The sequence below is a fragment of the Lonchura striata genome, chromosome 2 (genome assembly GCF_046129695.1).
Source record: "Lonchura striata isolate bLonStr1 chromosome 2, bLonStr1.mat, whole genome shotgun sequence".
NCBI lineage: Eukaryota > Metazoa > Chordata > Aves > Passeriformes > Estrildidae > Lonchura > Lonchura striata.
Genome location: NC_134604.1, coordinates 49,439,789 through 49,457,811, shown reverse-complemented (window position 1 = coordinate 49,457,811; position 18,023 = coordinate 49,439,789). Strand labels below are relative to the sequence as shown.

The window sequence follows — 18,023 nt, the reverse complement described above, 5'->3', positions numbered from 1 at the left end:
ACTGCCACATTCCTTTCTGTCAGTGGGAGTGTCTCTGTTCCTCCTTTCTCCCCATAAATGGTTCAGATTTGTCTTATCTCTTTGGACAGGACCACATGTATTCTTGGCAGCTAACCCTTATTTTGTGGAGGAGGAATCTCCGTTCAAACTTGCTTCTTTGTTGGTTTTGTTTTTTGGTTTTTCTTTTTTTTTTTTTTTTATTTTAAATCATCAATTGATAACTATATTTAAATATGTTTCTATATGAGAAACAGACCCTTCTCTGAACAGGATGCTTTAAAATAATCTTCCAGAATTTTGCTCAGACTTCTGGTATCTTGGATGTGGTCCTGAGCTCCACATTGTTCTTCCTGGAAAATAATAAAGTGAAGTGTTAAAGTAGATTTGACATCATGAGTTGCTATTGTTGGAATTCAATACATATTAGGATTTGGGGAAACAAGACTGTATCATGTGTCAGAAAAATAATAAATCCAAACTGTTGAGTTTATTGTTTAAAAATTTTTGAAATAAGTAAAAAAAAATCTAGCTTATTAAAATGCACTGCTGTTTTATATGGAGGCACTGGAGAGGTGTCAGTGGATATGTTTTATAATTGGTTAAATTTTAGTTCATGATTTCTTAAAAGTACTATGTATGACTGTCTACAGTTTTTTAAAAATTTATTTTAAATGCCCCAAAATGTATTAAAATAATCCCAGCAAGTTTTCCTCACTCCTTAAAAATGGGAAGCACAGAGCACCTCTGTCTCAGGGTCATCACATGGGGGTTCTCACTGTACTGGTGTCTGGAGCAGAGTCCTCCTCCACCAAGCCGCCAGCCTGCTCCTCTGCCATGGTGCTGGTGTAATTGCTTGTATGAGCATGATCTAAAACAGATTAGCAAGCTAATTTGGAAGTTGAAAATGTATATTAGGAAAAACTCATAGAAACAGGTGTAGCCCTCTGGCAGCATGGAACAGCAGTGTGATTCAGGGTTGTGTTGGCATAACCACGGGGGCAGCAAAAAGGAGTGGCTGGAAGAGAGAGGGGGACCAGGAAATCCTTAAGCTGGAGCTGCTGCCAAAGCCTTTGTATTGTAAGGCTAGGGCCTTGGTGACTAATTCTGCTGTTTAACCTTGAGCAAACAGTGGAGCTGAGAATAAATTTTTTACGCTGTGGCTCAGCCTTGTGCTGATCTGCCATGTCACTTTGCTTTACTTTTGTAGAGTAGTCTTTGTTAGAGAAACATCTGTCGGTCTGTGCTGGCTGGAAGTAATGTTTGTCAATATGTGTTGTGTTCAAATGTACCAGAGGTGTTCCGTATCACGCACCAACCACTGAGAGCTCTTCCTGTCCCATTTGTCTTTCTTCTGTTTGCTCAAGGATTGACGTAGATGAGATGATTTATACAGAAGGTATTATTTCTCCATGGGTGGTTATTCCACATCTTTTTTCATCAGTGTTCAACTTGGACTTATGCGGTTGTGCTTCACAATTACTATTATAATATCCCCCTCGTGTTGTTGTCTCGTGGCCTTTAGACTTTCATGCGGTGACTAGGTGATCTTTTCCAGGGTGGCTAATCATGAAGTTGTATGTAAACTTAATACCACTGCCAACATTTAAGGTTCACATGTTGTGAATCAGGATTCTACTTTTACAATTTTGAGACCTCTTTGTTAGCTGGAATTTGGTATGGAGGTTAGGATAGGTGGATTGGTGTTGGGTTTTTTTTGAGCTTCAGAATGAATGCTTAAATGCTGAGACTGTGGCAAGAGCAGACAAAGTATTTATAAGAAATTTTTTCCAGTAAGATCTTAGCTGCTCTACTTAGCAGCTTTCTTTGCTTAGTTCAGACATCTTTAGCAAAGCTGTATTGTTAACAAAAGGAGATATAAAAATCCTGTGGGAAGACAGAGAAGTTAATGTTTAAAAATACACAAAGTGATTTAGTAAGTAGTGTTGCATTATTGTGTGGGGAGGAACTGAATTCTTTCAGCAGATTAGTTTTAAGATGCCTTGGCTGTGCCCTCCTGGGCAAAGCTGCAGCCCACATAAAACTTTATACTGAAAGTTATTCTCCTATTCAAACCAGAAATTGGGTTACACCAGTATTCATAAAGAATATTATTAGCATCAACTGGGCTGGCTTTGTGACAACTTTGGATGAAAACAGGGAAAAGCAGACTTCTTTCACAGTAACCAAATGTAGTATTGGCATTTATTTGCATTGACGAAGATATTTCAGCAAGTGAGCTACCCCATCAGTTCCTAAGTTAGCTGTTGTATGAGAAATGTCTCTGCAATCAGTTGTGCACGCACTTCAGTGCTGTAGGCTTATGTTTAAAATAAGGTTGGAGGTGTCTCAGAGTGTTTCAAAAGTTTAAAAGCTACATTGCTGAAGTTCTTCTATTCTATTTTCTAAATGGTTTATTCAAATAATGTATGAGGAGCTGAGTGTTGAAGCCCTGTGTATTTAGAGGCAGTATTGCAAAGGGGAGTTAGAGGTGAGAGCGGGAGTTTGCTGTTAGGTAATAGTTTGTCAGAAGAGTTGTAGGGTCATGTCTACTCTTACAGCAGCCAAGAATTCGTTATGCTTGAGTCTGGTACCTCTGTCTTGTCCCTTTCTATGAACTAATTTGTTCAGAGTTATACACAAGACCCTAGATGAATGATTTGCATAGATTGGACAGTAGTTATGTTATTTTAACACTATTCTATGCATATATGTATATTCCTATATAGTAGAATTATTCAATTTTGCATTTTCATTTACTACAATTGAGTTTAAAGCCTTGTTTCTTCTATTTTGATACTCACAGGAAAAAGTAATTCCTCCTAAAAGCTCTTCAGTTTTTATCACACTTCTAACCAATAGGTATTTTCACAATAGGTATTTTAAATGGAGTGTCCTGGAAGGGAATAGGGCAATTGCATGTGCAACTAAACACAGATGAGCTTGGACAAATTGTACATGTAAAAGGTTTTAAAGGCTCTTATTTCACATGGAGAATGTTAGCAAGTGAACCCAAAGTACATCTTCTGCAAGTTGCATGTCCCAGAGAAGATGTAGCTGTGAAATTTGTTGGTCAAAAATTAATTTTAAGACCTTTCAGTAAGGTAACAACATTGCTTCTTTAATCAGGATTTTTTGACCAAAAAAAATTACATACCTATCATTTAACACAGAATCCAGGACAGTACATTCACATTCAGAATCATCCTTTTCCTTGGTTAAGCACCATCAAATAATGCAGGGTTTCTCTTGTTTTTTTTCTTCTCCTCTTCTGTTCAGACTGTGTCTACTGTGACAAATTGTTGAAAAGGTTTACAAACCAATAGATGCAGTTCAGAGAAGGAGAGTAGTAATGCAAGTGAAGAAACTTCACAAATGAAGAGTAAACAACTTGTCTGTTTGCTTCTGTTGTTAGCAGAATAAACAGGAATGAAACAGGTCTGTCATTCTGTCTGTTCATGAAATATCTACCTGCCTGCATTTTTGGTCTCAGACTCTCTTGTTTACCTGAATGGCCTAAGTTTTGTGTTGGTTTTAGTCCAAATACACACACCTAGTGCATTTATGGTTATTCCAATAAGGAAATTATATTGAAATACAAAAAAAACTAAATATTGGTCCTGTTGCAAAATGGTTGACTGAAATTATCTCAGAGAACTCAAGGAAAGCAGAAGTGAACATCATTGTGTTCAGTCTTGTAGCTTTGGTCTACATGAAGCTGGCAGCCTTTTGGATACATGCTCCTGCCAGCTAAGCAGGGTCTTACCCTCCTCACTGGGCTGCTGAAGTTCGGGAGCAAACTTTAAGGCATCCTTAGCAAGGGTCTCTGCTTTTGTAATTGCAAACAAAAGCAGAAATTCTGCTAACAAAAGGCATTGAGGATAAAGAATGCTAACCTTTAAAATGTTCTCCACTAGGTATGAGAAGTGTAATGTTAGCATAAGAATAGTTTTCAGTTTTCTGCCAGGGAAATCAGCCTGTCTCTAGTAGCACATTAAGTCACAGCTGTGGTGTGCCCTGCAACATGGACACTGGCAAAACAATTAGCCTACTGGAAAAAAGGGGGAAATTTTTTCTTCAGAAATAGTCTTGAGTGAATAACTAATAGCAATGGGTTTTGGAAGGGATTAAAAAACAAACAAAAAAGTGTAAATATTTCACATTAAAGGAGGGCAGGGTTCCTCCTTATCTGTGCAAAAGAGGTCATTGGCTACAAAGCCAGAAGCCTCTCTGGCATGAGATGGAAGCTTCATGCAAGGACTGTGGAAATCAGACTCTTATCAGGAGTTTGTGTTCCTGATAGCCTGATTTCTTTATGATGTGGGAGTGCGCATGGCAGAGCCACTGAGTGGGAAAACGTGCTCTCAAAATAAGAAGAAGGAGGAGGAGGGAAGGGATGGTCTGTGTCCCTGATGGTTGTCACGTCTTACTGACTGCTCCATTTCCATGAAGAGTGACCAAGCGCTGTCCTCATTACACTAACTCTTAACTGTTTCTTGAATGGTTTATTCTCCTTTTCTTCCTGTAACCTTTGACTAGTGTGTTCCTGGACAGGCAGAAATGGGATAAGTACCTTGACATATTGTTGGTCTGGCATGTTAGGGAGCTCTGAATAGGTTTTTCTGATGCTGTATGTGAAGTCTTTGCTTTTCTGTTTGAACCCCTTTGCTGCGCTGTGTGTGAAGTTTGTAGCTGAACCAGCTCCAAACCAACATCTGGGGCAGGTGAAGAGTTGTTTTGGTGTACTTAAGCCAAGTGCTCTTCTATAACTGCTGGCAGTGCAGGCAGCAATGTTGTTCAACCACTGTCTGCAGTCCAGTCCTGGGGACTTAGGAGGCTTTTGGAGCCCCCATTCAAGAAGTTTCTTCGTCTTGCTCTTGAAATGAGCAGAAGGAGAACAGAACAACTTTGAGTGTCTGTTGGTACACATCCAAGGTGTGCTATGGACTCTGTGTTGTGTATAAAGTTCCCTAATGTTAGATATTGCATATGTATTTAATATTTTTTGGAAAGCATATATTTGTATAAAAGAACCCAAAGCCATCCTTTCAGCCCTACGTCATCTCTCTCCAGATGTCCCCATTTCAGTTTCTCATTTTTTGGTCTGAAAAGTTAACTCTTGGCTAAAGTGTTCTCTGTTGTCTAAGGCAAATATTTTAGAAAACAATACAATCAGGGGAAAAGTTACAATTTAATCTCCTTTCATATGGAACTGAAAATCTGAGGTTATTCAGGCTGGAAAAGAGAAGGCACAAGGGACACCTTCTAGCAGCCTTCCAGCAGCTAAAGCAAGCCTACAAGACATCTTGAGAGGAACTTTTTTACAGGGATATGTAGTGATAGGACCAAGAGGGAATGGGGAACTGAATAGGATCTGAACTGAGTGTCAGTTTATATTGGCTATTGGGAAGAAATTATCTGCTCTGAGGGTGGGGAGGCACTGGCATGGATTGTCCAGACAAGTGGTGGATGCCCCATCCCTGTAAGGGTTCCAAAGCCAGGCTGGATGGGGCTTTCAGCAACGTGGTCTAGCAGAAGGTGTCCCTGCCCATGGCTGAGGGGTTGGAGGTAGATGATCTTTAAGGGCCCTTCCAACCCAAGCCATTCTATGATTGTGTGATCTCCCTGGCTAATAGAGACTATATTCCCAAAGTCAACAGCTTGTTTTCTACTTCTATTTTGTTGGTAGCTAAATGAGAGATAATTAAAAATGCCTAGAACCTTTCTGTGTACCTCTCAAAACAGAAACTGCAATAGATTGGCTAGCTTCTCATTTTACATGTAACAATTGAAATAGTACGGAGTTATGACTGTATTTAATGTGAAATGCTTTTTGTTTCTTTTGGATAAGTCATGGTTGCGTATTTTATATTGACTGATAATTGGTCTTGAAACTTTTTACATCTTGAATAATAATTGAATTTTAAGTCAGCAATTTTAAAATATTTTGTTTTCTTTTTCGTTTTCATCATTCTCTGCCCTGCTTCAGACCAGAGGAAACCAACAGAAGAGTGAAAAATGTAAGAGAGTTGCACTTTAATTGTGATTAATTATTTTTTAAGTGCTTGTGTTTATGGTACTATCATATTTACCTTATTCTTCAGTTGTTGATTTAGCTGATACAAATTCATGCCATTTTACAATGATCTCTATGTGCAGCTTACTTTCCCAAATCATTGAATTGGGAAATAATAATTGAAAACAGTACTTACATCTACTTACTTGAGATATGAGAGGCATCATGACACTCTTTAATTGGTTTTGGTGGCAATCTTAGCTAATAATGTATGCAAGATTTTGCAGTTCACTGTAGAAACATCTCTAACAGCGTGCTGAAATTCTTTTACACTGGTACATGTAATGAGATGAAAATAATTAAATTTGTATTCAGGTTTGTTTTTTTTTTCCTGTTTGTTTTTAGGTTTTGATTACATTATACTGGCTTGGAAGAAAAGCTCAAAGTGACCCTGATTATAATGGTCCATACCTGAATCTTAAAGCATTTGAGAAGTTATTAGGGCAAGCATTGAGTAAGGTAAGGAATCCAAAAAAGGAAACTAAACTAGTAACCTGAAGTTTATAGCAGCAATTCTAAACAGTCTCCTGGGGGTTTCATTTTCTTCCTAGTTTGGAGAACATATTAATTTGTTTTGCTTGCTATCTAGTTCCATATGAAAGGAATGATTTTTAGCTTACGTTGGTTCTTCTGCTACCCATATGAATTTTGGAATACATCTGGTCTAATTGATGTGGTAGATTGTGAAGAGCACTATCTCAATCCTCTTTGGCTGAGATGAAAGAAATTTAAGACCTTTTACCAAGTCTCCTGTTCAAGCTGTTGTATGTGTTGTAGTATATGTATTTTAGGGTTTTGCAGTAGTTGTAGAAGTTTATTTGTGAATTAAAAATGCTCATGAATAGCATTTGCACCCTAAATTCTTGAAAAAAGACCTTTCAAAACTTACTCTTGTAGGCACTTGAAGAGTCCAGCCAGCCCAGCAGAAGTGGCAGAGATAGTGGGTACGGCGATATTTGGTACGTTGACCGGGCAGAGCCCTTCTCATCTTCAGTTACTCATAAAAGAGACGATTCCTTTGATAGCTTGGACTCTCTTGGTTCAAGATCCTGCACAAGCTTTTCATCGGATATAACCTTGAAAGGTGGCAGTGAAGGTATGTTTTCCTCTCTAAAATATTTTGTTGCTATGTACTTTATGGGTGTGGGAGAAGACAATGTATGAACCTGGTATTTGGGTATCCAGTACTGAAAGTCAGTTCTAGTTTTGCAGCTGCTGCGGTTGCATTTTGTTTAAGCAAATGTTCACTTCTAACAGTTGGTAGAAAAAAAGCACTGCTCACACTAGGTCTTCCTAAGAAGGGTTGCTGAAACTCGTGCTCTCACTGACACATTAGGGTGTGTGTATATCCAGGGTAAATTCCCAGATTTCTGTAAGAGAAATTGCTAGAAATTAGATCTGGATGGGATCATCTAAAATTGACCAGTTGCACAAGTCTCTTGCCTTGTTCTTAGGGTGACTGTGTCAAACTCTTATGTCTTTACTTCACTTGTGAATATTCAATAAGGTTTATCCCGCCTAGTTTAAATACTGAATAGTATTTGTTACTTTTAGTAGTTTGTCATGAAAATAAAGGTAACAAGAAGATAGTGACATTGGATCCCTAAAGCAGCCCTCTAGGCTGTGTTTCTCTGGTGAAAAGTTCAATGCCAACTTGTAGTCTAAAGTCACACAAATTGTGAGGTTTTGGATTTTGTTTCATGTGAGTAACAAAATCATTGAGCAAAGGCTCCATGGAGCATTGCTGATCTGTGCGAGGCAACATTTAGCCATATTATATATGTGTGATGTACCCTGGCTTTCTACTGGATGTTAATCTGGTGAAATGAGCGCATTGCTATATTATTTGCTGTTAACTTACCTTTCTTAGTAAATTTATCTTGCAGATACTATTTAATTTAAAAATTTCTGTGCTGTTTTTTGTCTTTAGTCTGGAGGCCAGCACTTTGTTTCCTGCAGGGAGCAGTGATAATGAAAGAATGGAACAAATGCAGGAGGATCATGCAAACCAAATTGAGTTTAATGGATCTTATCACAGCTTTGCCACACACTTCTAAAAATACTTCTCCTACTGTCCTGTCAGTAGCTCAGGAAATTTGCAGCTGAAGCATCCCAAATACAGACATAAATTGATTTTAGAAGACTTTGATCCAAGTTTTAGCTACAAGCACATGTCTAGAGAATGATGTTTGTATCTTCCCCTTTTATTTCCACTTTCTTCTAAGGTTGTGACAGTGACACAGACTTGGAACTGCCTTCCAAAATGCATGACTCCCATAAAGATGACAGGTCTTACCGCAGGATTTCTATGATTGAACCAAAACCTACCACTGACTTCAATCGCTTCTTACCCAACAAAAACAAGCAGACAGCATATGTGCCAGCACCTTTAAGGAAGAGGAGGACAGAGAAGAATGAGGACAACAGGAGGAGCTGGGCAAGTCCTGTTTCCACTGAGTCAGATGGATCATTTTCAAGGTACTGGTGTGTTGTTAGTGTAAAGTGGGCTTTCATGTAGAATTTTAAAAATAAGTTACTTCTTTATTAGTTAAAGAAAAACTGCTCTTTCTGCAATAAAAAGTCAAGTATATGATTTTCCATGTTTTGTCAAGGGGGCTGTTTTGGTGTGGTTGTGTGGTTTTGGTTTCTTACATTGTTTTTTGATGTTTGAGTAATGTTTTGAAGCTGGCCAGACTCCAGATGTATTTAAATGCAAGTTTGTGAGAGATAGAACTATGGTTTTAACTGCTTGTTAAAGCTTCCAAAATATAGTGATGAATTTCAGTTGTCCAGCTTCTTGATGCATATAGATGAGATTAGTGGGCGGTTCTTGAGTTTCATGACTTCACTGTCTTCATTCTATTCCTGTTTCGGTCAACCTCAGTGGATGTGAAACGAATCCTGTAGCTTCCTGCCAAAATAGCAGAGCAGAGTGTGGGCTCACAAATCCAGCTTCCCTCCAGATCATCTATGAGTATGACAGTAGCTCTGATTCAGAAGATGAAAGAAGGCTGCCCGACATTGTTTTGGATGACTTAGCAAATCGTAGATTTCTAGTCAAAAAGAGCCCTGTAAGCTCTGGTGCACCTGGACATCATTTCATGTTGCGCAATGACTCTTCTAAATCTTGCTCGCAAGAAAGTTATCCAGCTGGTCCACTAGCTGCAATGCTTGAACCACTGAGGTCAGAGATACTAATCCAAGATCCAGTAACTATTGCGTTACCTAAATTGCAGCCCTTAAATAACTCCATAAAGTTAATCTTCTAATCAGCATTTTAACACAGCTGATAATTTGATATGCTTTTTCTGTCAAATTTTGTATTTTTGTCAGAGGAGATAGGATGCTGATATAACCATTTAACTGCTTTTTAAATTTTTTTTATTTAACATCTTATTGTTTCTGGTGCTGCAGTGATGAAACTGAGAACTAATATGCTTCATTTACAAGGTTGAGCTCCTGAGCCAAAAAGCATGTCTTTTTGCATTCCTTATGTCAAGTTGCTCCTAAAATATCTTAACTGATCGGATATTTTGAACAGTAACCAGAGGAGGCAGAGGCAGTTGGATACTAAAGAGGAAAACAAACCAAGAGTTAACAATCCTTCACAGTTATCTGGGTATTGTGATGAGGACGAGGAAGAAGCAGGCATCCCAAACATTGAAAAAGATGATCTCTATTTTCGCAAGCTAAGTTCTTCAGCGCCAAATACAGTTGTTGCCTTTGACAAATTTCTTCCTAAGTTTTGGACTCCAGAGGAGGAATTTCTATGGAAAAAAATCAAGAAATCCTCTTTCAAACCCTGGTATAAAGAGATTCAAGGGTTCAGGTGCGTTTTTGTGCATGCCTGTTCCTCTCCTGTGTGCAAAGCCTAAATAAAGTGTAGTTCTATGACTCTGAATTTTTAAATTTTCATTGCTGGTATAGCAGCAGGATATGTTTTATTTTTTCTTTTTTCTCTTTTTGAAAAAAAAGAATTGAAATATTATTTTTGTTACACTGTTGCACCTGTTGAACTGTTGCCACTGTGCATTTTTCTCACTGAGTACACTTCATGGGCTTTTTTTTCTTTCTCCTCTGCTCATTCTTTCTGCTGCTGCACAGTAGAAAGAGATCAGATTCTGAGGATGAGGAATTTGCTTACAAACAAAGCTGTACCATTGTTGCTAATCAACCAAGACCAAGTTTTGACTGGAACAGTAGCTGCAGAAGGGATCAGAATTATAAGCCAGCTGCTGAATATGTGGGAAGCTCATTGTCACAGATTGCAGAAGGAAAAATCTTGGAGTCTTCTGATCAGCCCAGGTTGATACTGCTGCATGAGATGTTCTCTTGATGCATCAAAAAGAAAAGGCTGGATATGCAACAGCTAAATGAAATTTGCCACGTCTTGTGATGCCATGCTTTTTTGGTTATTACTGTTTTGCTGGTTTGTTTGGTTTGGTTTTTTTTTTTCTCTTTTAAAGTAGCCATAAGTTGCTGGCCTTCTGAAACATGTAAATGTGAAAGTGTAACATGCTGCATAGGGTTACTGGCTTTGTGTGTGAGCATGTTAAGTGTGATGTTTCTGAGCAGGTTAGGATGTTGAGATACCTTTGTGTTGGCTGGCGTGGGCTGCGCTACAGTCAGTGGTGGTGAATGCCAAGTGGTGTCGTCATTCTGCTTGGGATACTGCAAGTCTAAACCAAATGTTTATTGCAATACAATGTGATCTGCTTGTCTCTTGCTAGTTAATGATATTTTTACTTCCCTCCTTTTGTTTTATATGCTTCAGTCAGTTTTCGTTACTTCAGGCCCTGCAAAAATACACTGACTATGTGTCTTCTGAAATGGAGACCAGAATTGATCCTGCTTCTGGCCCTAGGCTCATAAAATGTAGAAAGAATGTTTCCTTTATACCAGGAGGCAAGCAAGAAGATGAGGAAAATGGGTATCTATATCCAGATCTGGAAAACGATGATTTGTTTGTTCGGAAAACTGGGGCTTTCCATGTGAATCAAGTTGTTCTTCAAGACCCCCGGTATTTAAAGAAATTCTCTGAGCAGGAGCCTCCTGTAGAGGGTGAGATAATTCTGCAACCCAGAGAGGGCCAAACTGTGATTCCAGATTTGGAAAAGGATGACATGATTTTTCGTAAAGTCCTCTCTCAAAAAAAAGAGGTGCCTTTATCAGGTGCTCCCGATAAGTATCACCCAGCGCTGTTTCCCGATCCATGGAGTCTTCCAGAAGAGATCCGGTCCAAATTTTTATGTTTACTTGAAAAAAATGCGATACCAGAGGAAAGGAAGAGCAATGGCAGAGTGCTGTCACCATCTTTACATCATAAGAAGGATGATATGTTGACGCGCAAGATTGAATCTTGGAAAGTGGGAAGCAACGCCCAGCCAGTAAATTTTATCCCAGGTCCATGCAGTGAAGAAGACTGGAAGAAGTGGGAAGCAATCAGGGAAGCCAGCAAAGTTAGACACAAGAAACGGCAGATGGTGGAGAGGTCAGGTTGTGTCCTGCACAGATTGAGTGCCCTTGAACCCTTCCCATTCAAAAAAACATCATCCTGTGCTGAACCATTTGTAGAGTGCCAGTCTATTTGTTCGTGTCGTCCTCGAACAAGCTTTTTATTTGCTTTGAATAGAAGCTCCTGACTGCAATACCATATTTTCAACAAAATATTAGAAAGTTTTCTAGTTTTAGGCTGCCATTTTGGAGAAAATATGTTATCATTCCTTCAGGCTCAATGTTCTGCATAAGTTTCTTTCCATGGTTGAACAGGAATAGTTCAAAGACTATGGAGGCTAGAAATATTTTCTTCTATTCTGCAGGATAATACATAAAAGCATTTCTGAAAAACATGAATGCTTTAAAGACAAATTCTGGAAATGGGCATTCTGATATTTTTGCTTGCACCTAAGTTTAAAAATGCTTGTAAACTGTCCTGCCACAGTTCTGAGATTATTAGATGAGGTGAAAAAAAAAAAATGTTTTGCCTGCTCAAAGTCATGGTGCATGCAAGTTGTGTGTCTATATAATATTAAAGTCCACCATGGCATATTTTATTCTGCCAGTACTATCCTCCACTTTCATACAGTCTCTATTCATTCTTCCCCCTAATTCTTTTCTGGTATCCTCAAAATTTCTCTTGTCTGACTGAATACTATTTCTTAAGTACTTCCTAACTCTCCTTTGAATTTTGTATTTACTGGGGGAGAGTGGTGTTCTAAATGTTTATTTACCTCTGAAAATACGGCATTGCAAGTTGCAGATCTCCCAGCTGTGCATCATTATTTTGTGACTAAGACACTTCCGTGTTCCAGTTTATATTTTAATGTTGCTGCATTTAATTTTTAAGCTTCATATGTTAACAAAGTTCAAGCTTCACTGAGAAATATTTCCGAAGTGCTTGGAAATAATGCATGTGTTTAAAATTCTTTCAGTAAAATTAAACAGGTATATTATTAAATACTCATATTCAAGAACACTAAAAATCATCTTGAATTGCCCTGGATTAATTGTGTTCAAGGATTAATGCACTGAACTTTTATATAGAGTCTTTCATTCTGGTACACATCAAGTATTACTTTTAGTTGGTATCAGAAATGGTTGAAGTAACAAGAGAACAACCTCTGTAAGCCACACTTTTTGTTGGGACTCAAACTGGCATTAATTTTAGTTTCTTCAAATGAGTCTCTTTTGAGCATCATGCTGTTCAGCAGCACTGGAATAAGTGGTGCAGAAATAACACAAGGCTGTATTTGTGCAGTATTGCTAAATAAAAAGTGTTGGAAACTTACAGGCAGCCTTGTTCTGACAGTTCTGCCCAACTTTGCCCATCATGCAAGTCCTGGTGTGTTTTTTGACTGGTGTCCAATTTCCTGATGTGCTTTTCCATGCTGGCTAGTTCCCAAGCTTTCAGTTTCCCCATCACTTAGTGAGAGTGCTGGTCTACTAATGGTGTTAATGTTGTTATCAATATAAAGACACTGAATCTTTTCTTTTTTGGTTTCTGATTTCTCAGACTGTTTCAAAAGCTTTCTGATGAGCAAGGGTAAGTTTTATAAAAGCTTGAAAGATAGTAATGCTGTTTTTTTGGCCTCTTTTCATCTTTATGCATGCACAGTAGCTAAAAACTCATGCTGAAAACTTGTGCGTGATGCTTTGTCGTTCTTTGCAATTTATGTAATGAATGTGAGATAAAAGCTATGCATATAGCAAAAGTTCTCTCTGCTGTTTCTTGTATTCAAGTTAGGGTTATCAGGCACTTTGAAAGTCTGCTCTAATGTTTTATTTTCTGCTGAAGTAAAAAATTTGTTGTTCTGTATTTAAATTAGGCTTTAAAACATTCAAAAAGTGTAAAGGAATATTAATGAATATTTTATTTAGAAGGCTGTACAACTAGAATCTGAAAATAACTAACAGCAGTGGCATTTATCATGGGATTGGTGAATGGACTGGGGTTATTTTATGTCTTCCAAGCTATTGAATGCTCAGTGGTAAACTTATAGATTTCTATCATGGGAACTTAGATGTTGCTTATGATGAACTGTGACTCAAAGAGAAATAATTTTTCCACTTACTGTGGAATGGGATGTTTAGTATTTGGGAATGTATGGTGTTCTAATGATTTTTTTCAAAATATTTATTTATTTATTTATTTATTTATTTGCTTTCCTATTTTTACCCTGAGGTAAACCTGGTAAATGACTAAACACTTCCAGAAGTGTGAAATGTATCAGAAGAAGTTAGGTGCTAGGAGAGGGAGACTCAGAATTCTGACTCAAGTCACTAGTTAGGTTTTTCAGTTTAGACTGAAATTAAAACTAAGATCCAATTCCATGGTGTGAATATACCTTTTCTTAGGTTATATTTGCTTTTGGTCAAGATTTTCCTGCTTTGTGCAGGCAGATATAGTAAATCAAGAGAAAGAAGTGGAAACTGTAGTTATGTAAATTTTCTTGAACTCATCTGGAATAAATTCGATGCATCTTTACGTAGTATTTGGTTATCCCAAAACAGTTCTATGTGTGATATAACGTAAGCATAAAAAATGAGGAAAAGAACTGTATGAGAAAACAGTTTCTGCAATAGGGACCATGGGATTTTTGCTAAATTTGGCACTATTGTCATTCAGAAAATAGATAAGCAAACAGAGACAATGAGTTAATGCCCAAGCCTTTATTTCTAGAGGCCAGAGGCCAGTCTTATGTTAGCAGTGAAAGTGAGTTCAGCCACTTGGAAGGAAGTGAGAGTCTGATTTGTTAGTTTAGAGATACCTTGCAATGCAACAGATTAGAGCAAGGCTTTGTGCTGAATCTGTTTTTCTTTTAATCTGATTTTCCATCCTATCAGAGAAGTGCCACATTTTCAAATCCTGCTGGAACTTAATTACATCCCTCTATATAACTCATACTTTGGATAAATGAAAACAAAGGTATTTTTGAATACTAAGAAACAAACAAAATAAAGAAACCCAAGTCCTAGAAACCTAGCTTTCCCTTTGCATTACAACATTTAACCTTATGATGAAACACCTGCATTTTGCTTTCTGTCTCAGAGGCTTGTGGTCAAATCTCATCAGGAGCCTTGTCTTGTGTCAAAATAAAATGTCCTGTTATGTTTATCACTGCAGTGTGAAAGAATAAAGGCAAAAATAGCATGTGGTGGGAGAGAGCATGAAAGGTGAGCTTTGAGGAATTTAGGTTAAAGGGAACTAGCAAGTAGGAGTTGCTGGGGGAAACTGCAGCCGTGTTGAACAAGTTAGCAGGAAGATGGCTGTGTTAGTCATCCCAACTTTAATAAAAAATATCTCAGAGGCTTGGGGAGGATCAGCATGTGCTAGTGACATCCATGAACCAAGCATTTGGCTGTGTGTGACTCTTAAATCTTTTGGAAATTTGCATCTATAACTGATTTGGCAGGAAGGAAAGAACAGGAGGTGATATGGGGGTTGTTACAGGGGAGAAGTCCAAGAGTAGGAATTTGGGTTTGGGGATAGGGGATGCCTTTTGGGTGAAAGAAAGAAACAAGATCAATAAAGAGAATAGCAAGTTAAAATAGTAGTGTTCTGCGAGGAGCTCATGTGAATGATCAGCATGGAGATGTACAGAGCTGCTTATTCCCTTAACCTGATTGTAGTTGCTCAAATACCCAACTAATGACTTGAGTGTTGGCACTACAGCACATCCCAGTCTCTCCCATCAGCTGCCCATGTGTTTGCTGCTCCATTCAAAATAACACTTGTGAGCATTCAGTTGTACTAATATAAATCTTTCTCTCTCTCTGAAGGTTTCACTCATGTAAATGAGGGCTAGGATGTCATAAAGCTGTTAAAACCTCTTTTCCCTTTCTAGGAGTAAATCTTTGAATGATGTCAGTGCAGAGGAGCTGCAGACACTGCGCAAAATCCGGTATGAAGAGCTGCAGAAGATAAAAGAGCAGCTACAAGAACAAGATCTAAAGTGGCAGGAAGTAAGGACTCCTTTTCACCTCTCCTTGTGCATCCTGCTTGAAGGGGCTGGATGTCACCTGCCTTCAGTGTCCATAGTAAAAAAGTTTCGGCATGTGTGCAGCAATTCATGGGGCTGTCTTCTAAAACAATTCATCTCATGCAGCTACTAGAGTTTTTGGGGATGTCTGTTTAATGCAGAACTGAAATTTTCTTAAATATTCTCCCTCCTAAGTTTCTGATTAATGCTTCGGGATAAGACTTATATGTATTGTAATAAAGCCTTCAGGCTTGATTTCTTTGGACATAAAGAGAAGTTAGGGCATAGCTTCTTGTGTTATCTGCAATTTTTGAATACTTTTTTTGAGAAATGATTGGAATGTCTGAGTATTTGATCCTCCGAGAGAAAGGGGAATAAATAATACGTCCGTGTGCAAATTCTTGAGGCTCCTATCCCCTAATAATGCTGTCTTAAATGCAGCTTGTAAACTGTATGATAGCTTTGCACAACATCATAAGCATATCTAAAGACTTTTGATTTTATTAAAATCTCTGCTTGACAGCTGAAATTAGAAACAAGAAACAAGAAGCTGAAATTAAGAACAAAGCACCAAATATGAAGTTCAAACTTGTTTGTTTAATGCATCTCAGTTCTAATATTCAGTACTTCCCTTAACTCAGCTTTGGTATTTCATGGACAATATTGCCAGTTCACATTGCAGTTTTACAGAAATTAAGAAACTACAGAAATAGCTGTTTTCAATTTGGAATTTAAGGCATATTTATTCTGAAGCTAGTGTATCGGTCTAACATAGTAATCATTTGGAAAAATAATGATATCCCAAACTCTAAAGCCCTCAACAAAGAAACACAGATGGCATTTGCATTAGTTTTCAATTATGTGTGATTGGGTGAAATATTTTAGAATAAAATTGAAAATGTTAAGGGGAGAAAAAATGGGCCAAATAGCATATAGTCCAGTAATTACAATTGTTAACTTAAGGAGGCAGTGAGTCTGCAACCCTAACTAGAACATGACAACCCATTTATCATTTAGGGGAAAGGTACATGAAAATGTAGCTGTGATGCAGACGTGCAACTAAAGTCAGGCCAATAAGTAACGTGTAATGGCAGCCCCATTACATGCTAAGTATGCCTCTGTAAGTCTGTGAGGCCTTGAGAAAATCTGTTCATATGCATTCATGTTATTCTAAACAGGATCTAGCAAAATGGAAGAGTCGTAGAAAGAGTTACACTTCAGAATTGCAAAAGAAAAAGGAAGAGAGAGAAGAAATTGAAAGGAGAGCCTCTGAGGTGTCTGGAAGAAGTACCAAGTCACTGAAGGAAATGGAGCAGGAGAGGTAATAGTCCTAATAGGAGTATTATGTTTAAGAACATAAGTCTGAGCATTATTGTTCCTTTAAATTTTTGAGCCACTTTTACCAACAAGTTGCAATTGATTCTGCAGAGATCTTGACAATTTTAGTTGCAAAATAAAATGTACTAATCTAGGCAATTGAATATTGTTTTCTACAGTGCTGTTTGCACAGAATGTTAAACATTTTTCTCTATATTTTACTTTGCTATCCATAAATAAAATAATTGAGAAATCAACATTTGCATTCTCTTTAAATTAGTTAAAACAATAGCACTGAACTGGATAGCTGCCTTTTTTACTTATGAATAAAGTTAATTATCTTCCTTCTACCACCACTGCATTTGCTATTTTTTTAGCCACCATGGAGAACTACAGCCAGAATTTTAATGTATGTCACAGAGCTGTAAACTTTTACTTGATTTTCCCTTCATCCCTAATCTTTCCACTTGGTATATACTTTCTGAAAAGTAAAAAGTGTAATCTGCACAGTACCATCTTCAGTGGTGACAGTCTTATTTATCTATTTATTTATTTATTTCAAATGCACATATGACTGAGCAGAAGGTAATATGCACATGACATTCATTAAAAAAAATAAGTCTAATATTTTTGATTTTTAAATTTTTTTAGTTATTTGTGAGGATGAAAATTAGTTGCTTGAAAAAAGTATGGATGCTAATTGTATTGAATGTTCAGCATCAATAAGAATCCTATAAGTTATGTCTTAAAGATTATCCTTGTAGTGGTTGTTCATTTATGACAAAGGAACGAATTGCAAAAAAAAAAAAAATTAGCTGAATTCCAGGGCATGTCTTATGTAGGTATCTAAAATTCAGCATTGCATTTCAGAAACATTGAGCACTATTATACAGTTCAGGCAGTGTTATGGGATTATTTTATTCCTATTCTTTCCTGCATAAATCTGAATTTCTGAGGATGTGTAACTTGAATATATGTATGTCTGTATCATTTACAGCTATGTGTAGCTGTATCATTTTCTTGGCAAAGATTTCTGTCATGGTGGCAGCCTGATAATGTGATAGTAGTATGTCTGAATGCTATGAGAGTGCTGAACTGGGGAGGAAGTGGAAGAAGATGGATTAAAGAATATATGAAGATACTAATAATTTAAA

At 37.6% G+C, this 18,023-nt stretch overlaps 1 protein-coding gene across 13 annotated transcripts in view; it reads left to right on the top strand.

Moving 5' to 3' along the window:
• The window catches only part of LMO7 (LIM domain 7), a 132,103-nt gene that overhangs the window by 81,187 nt on the left and 32,893 nt on the right, over window positions 1–18,023 (top strand). For 10 of the 13 annotated variants that reach the window (XM_077781360.1, XM_077781363.1, XM_077781362.1 and 7 more), the window contains 10 exons: window positions 5,987–6,017; window positions 6,419–6,532; window positions 6,971–7,169; window positions 8,299–8,551; window positions 9,615–9,902; window positions 10,178–10,378; window positions 10,848–11,564; window positions 13,086–13,115; window positions 15,418–15,535; window positions 16,731–16,873. In XM_077781360.1, the coding sequence (XP_077637486.1) occupies window positions 5,987–6,017; window positions 6,419–6,532; window positions 6,971–7,169; window positions 8,299–8,551; window positions 9,615–9,902; window positions 10,178–10,378; window positions 10,848–11,564; window positions 13,086–13,115; window positions 15,418–15,535; window positions 16,731–16,873 (2,094 nt within the window). The remainder of the gene's footprint in view (window positions 1–5,986; window positions 6,018–6,418; window positions 6,533–6,970; window positions 7,170–8,298; window positions 8,552–9,614; window positions 9,903–10,177; window positions 10,379–10,847; window positions 11,565–13,085; window positions 13,116–15,417; window positions 15,536–16,730; window positions 16,874–18,023) is intronic. The other 3 variants (XM_077781359.1, XM_077781357.1, XM_031504887.2) reach the window with 2 other exon arrangements.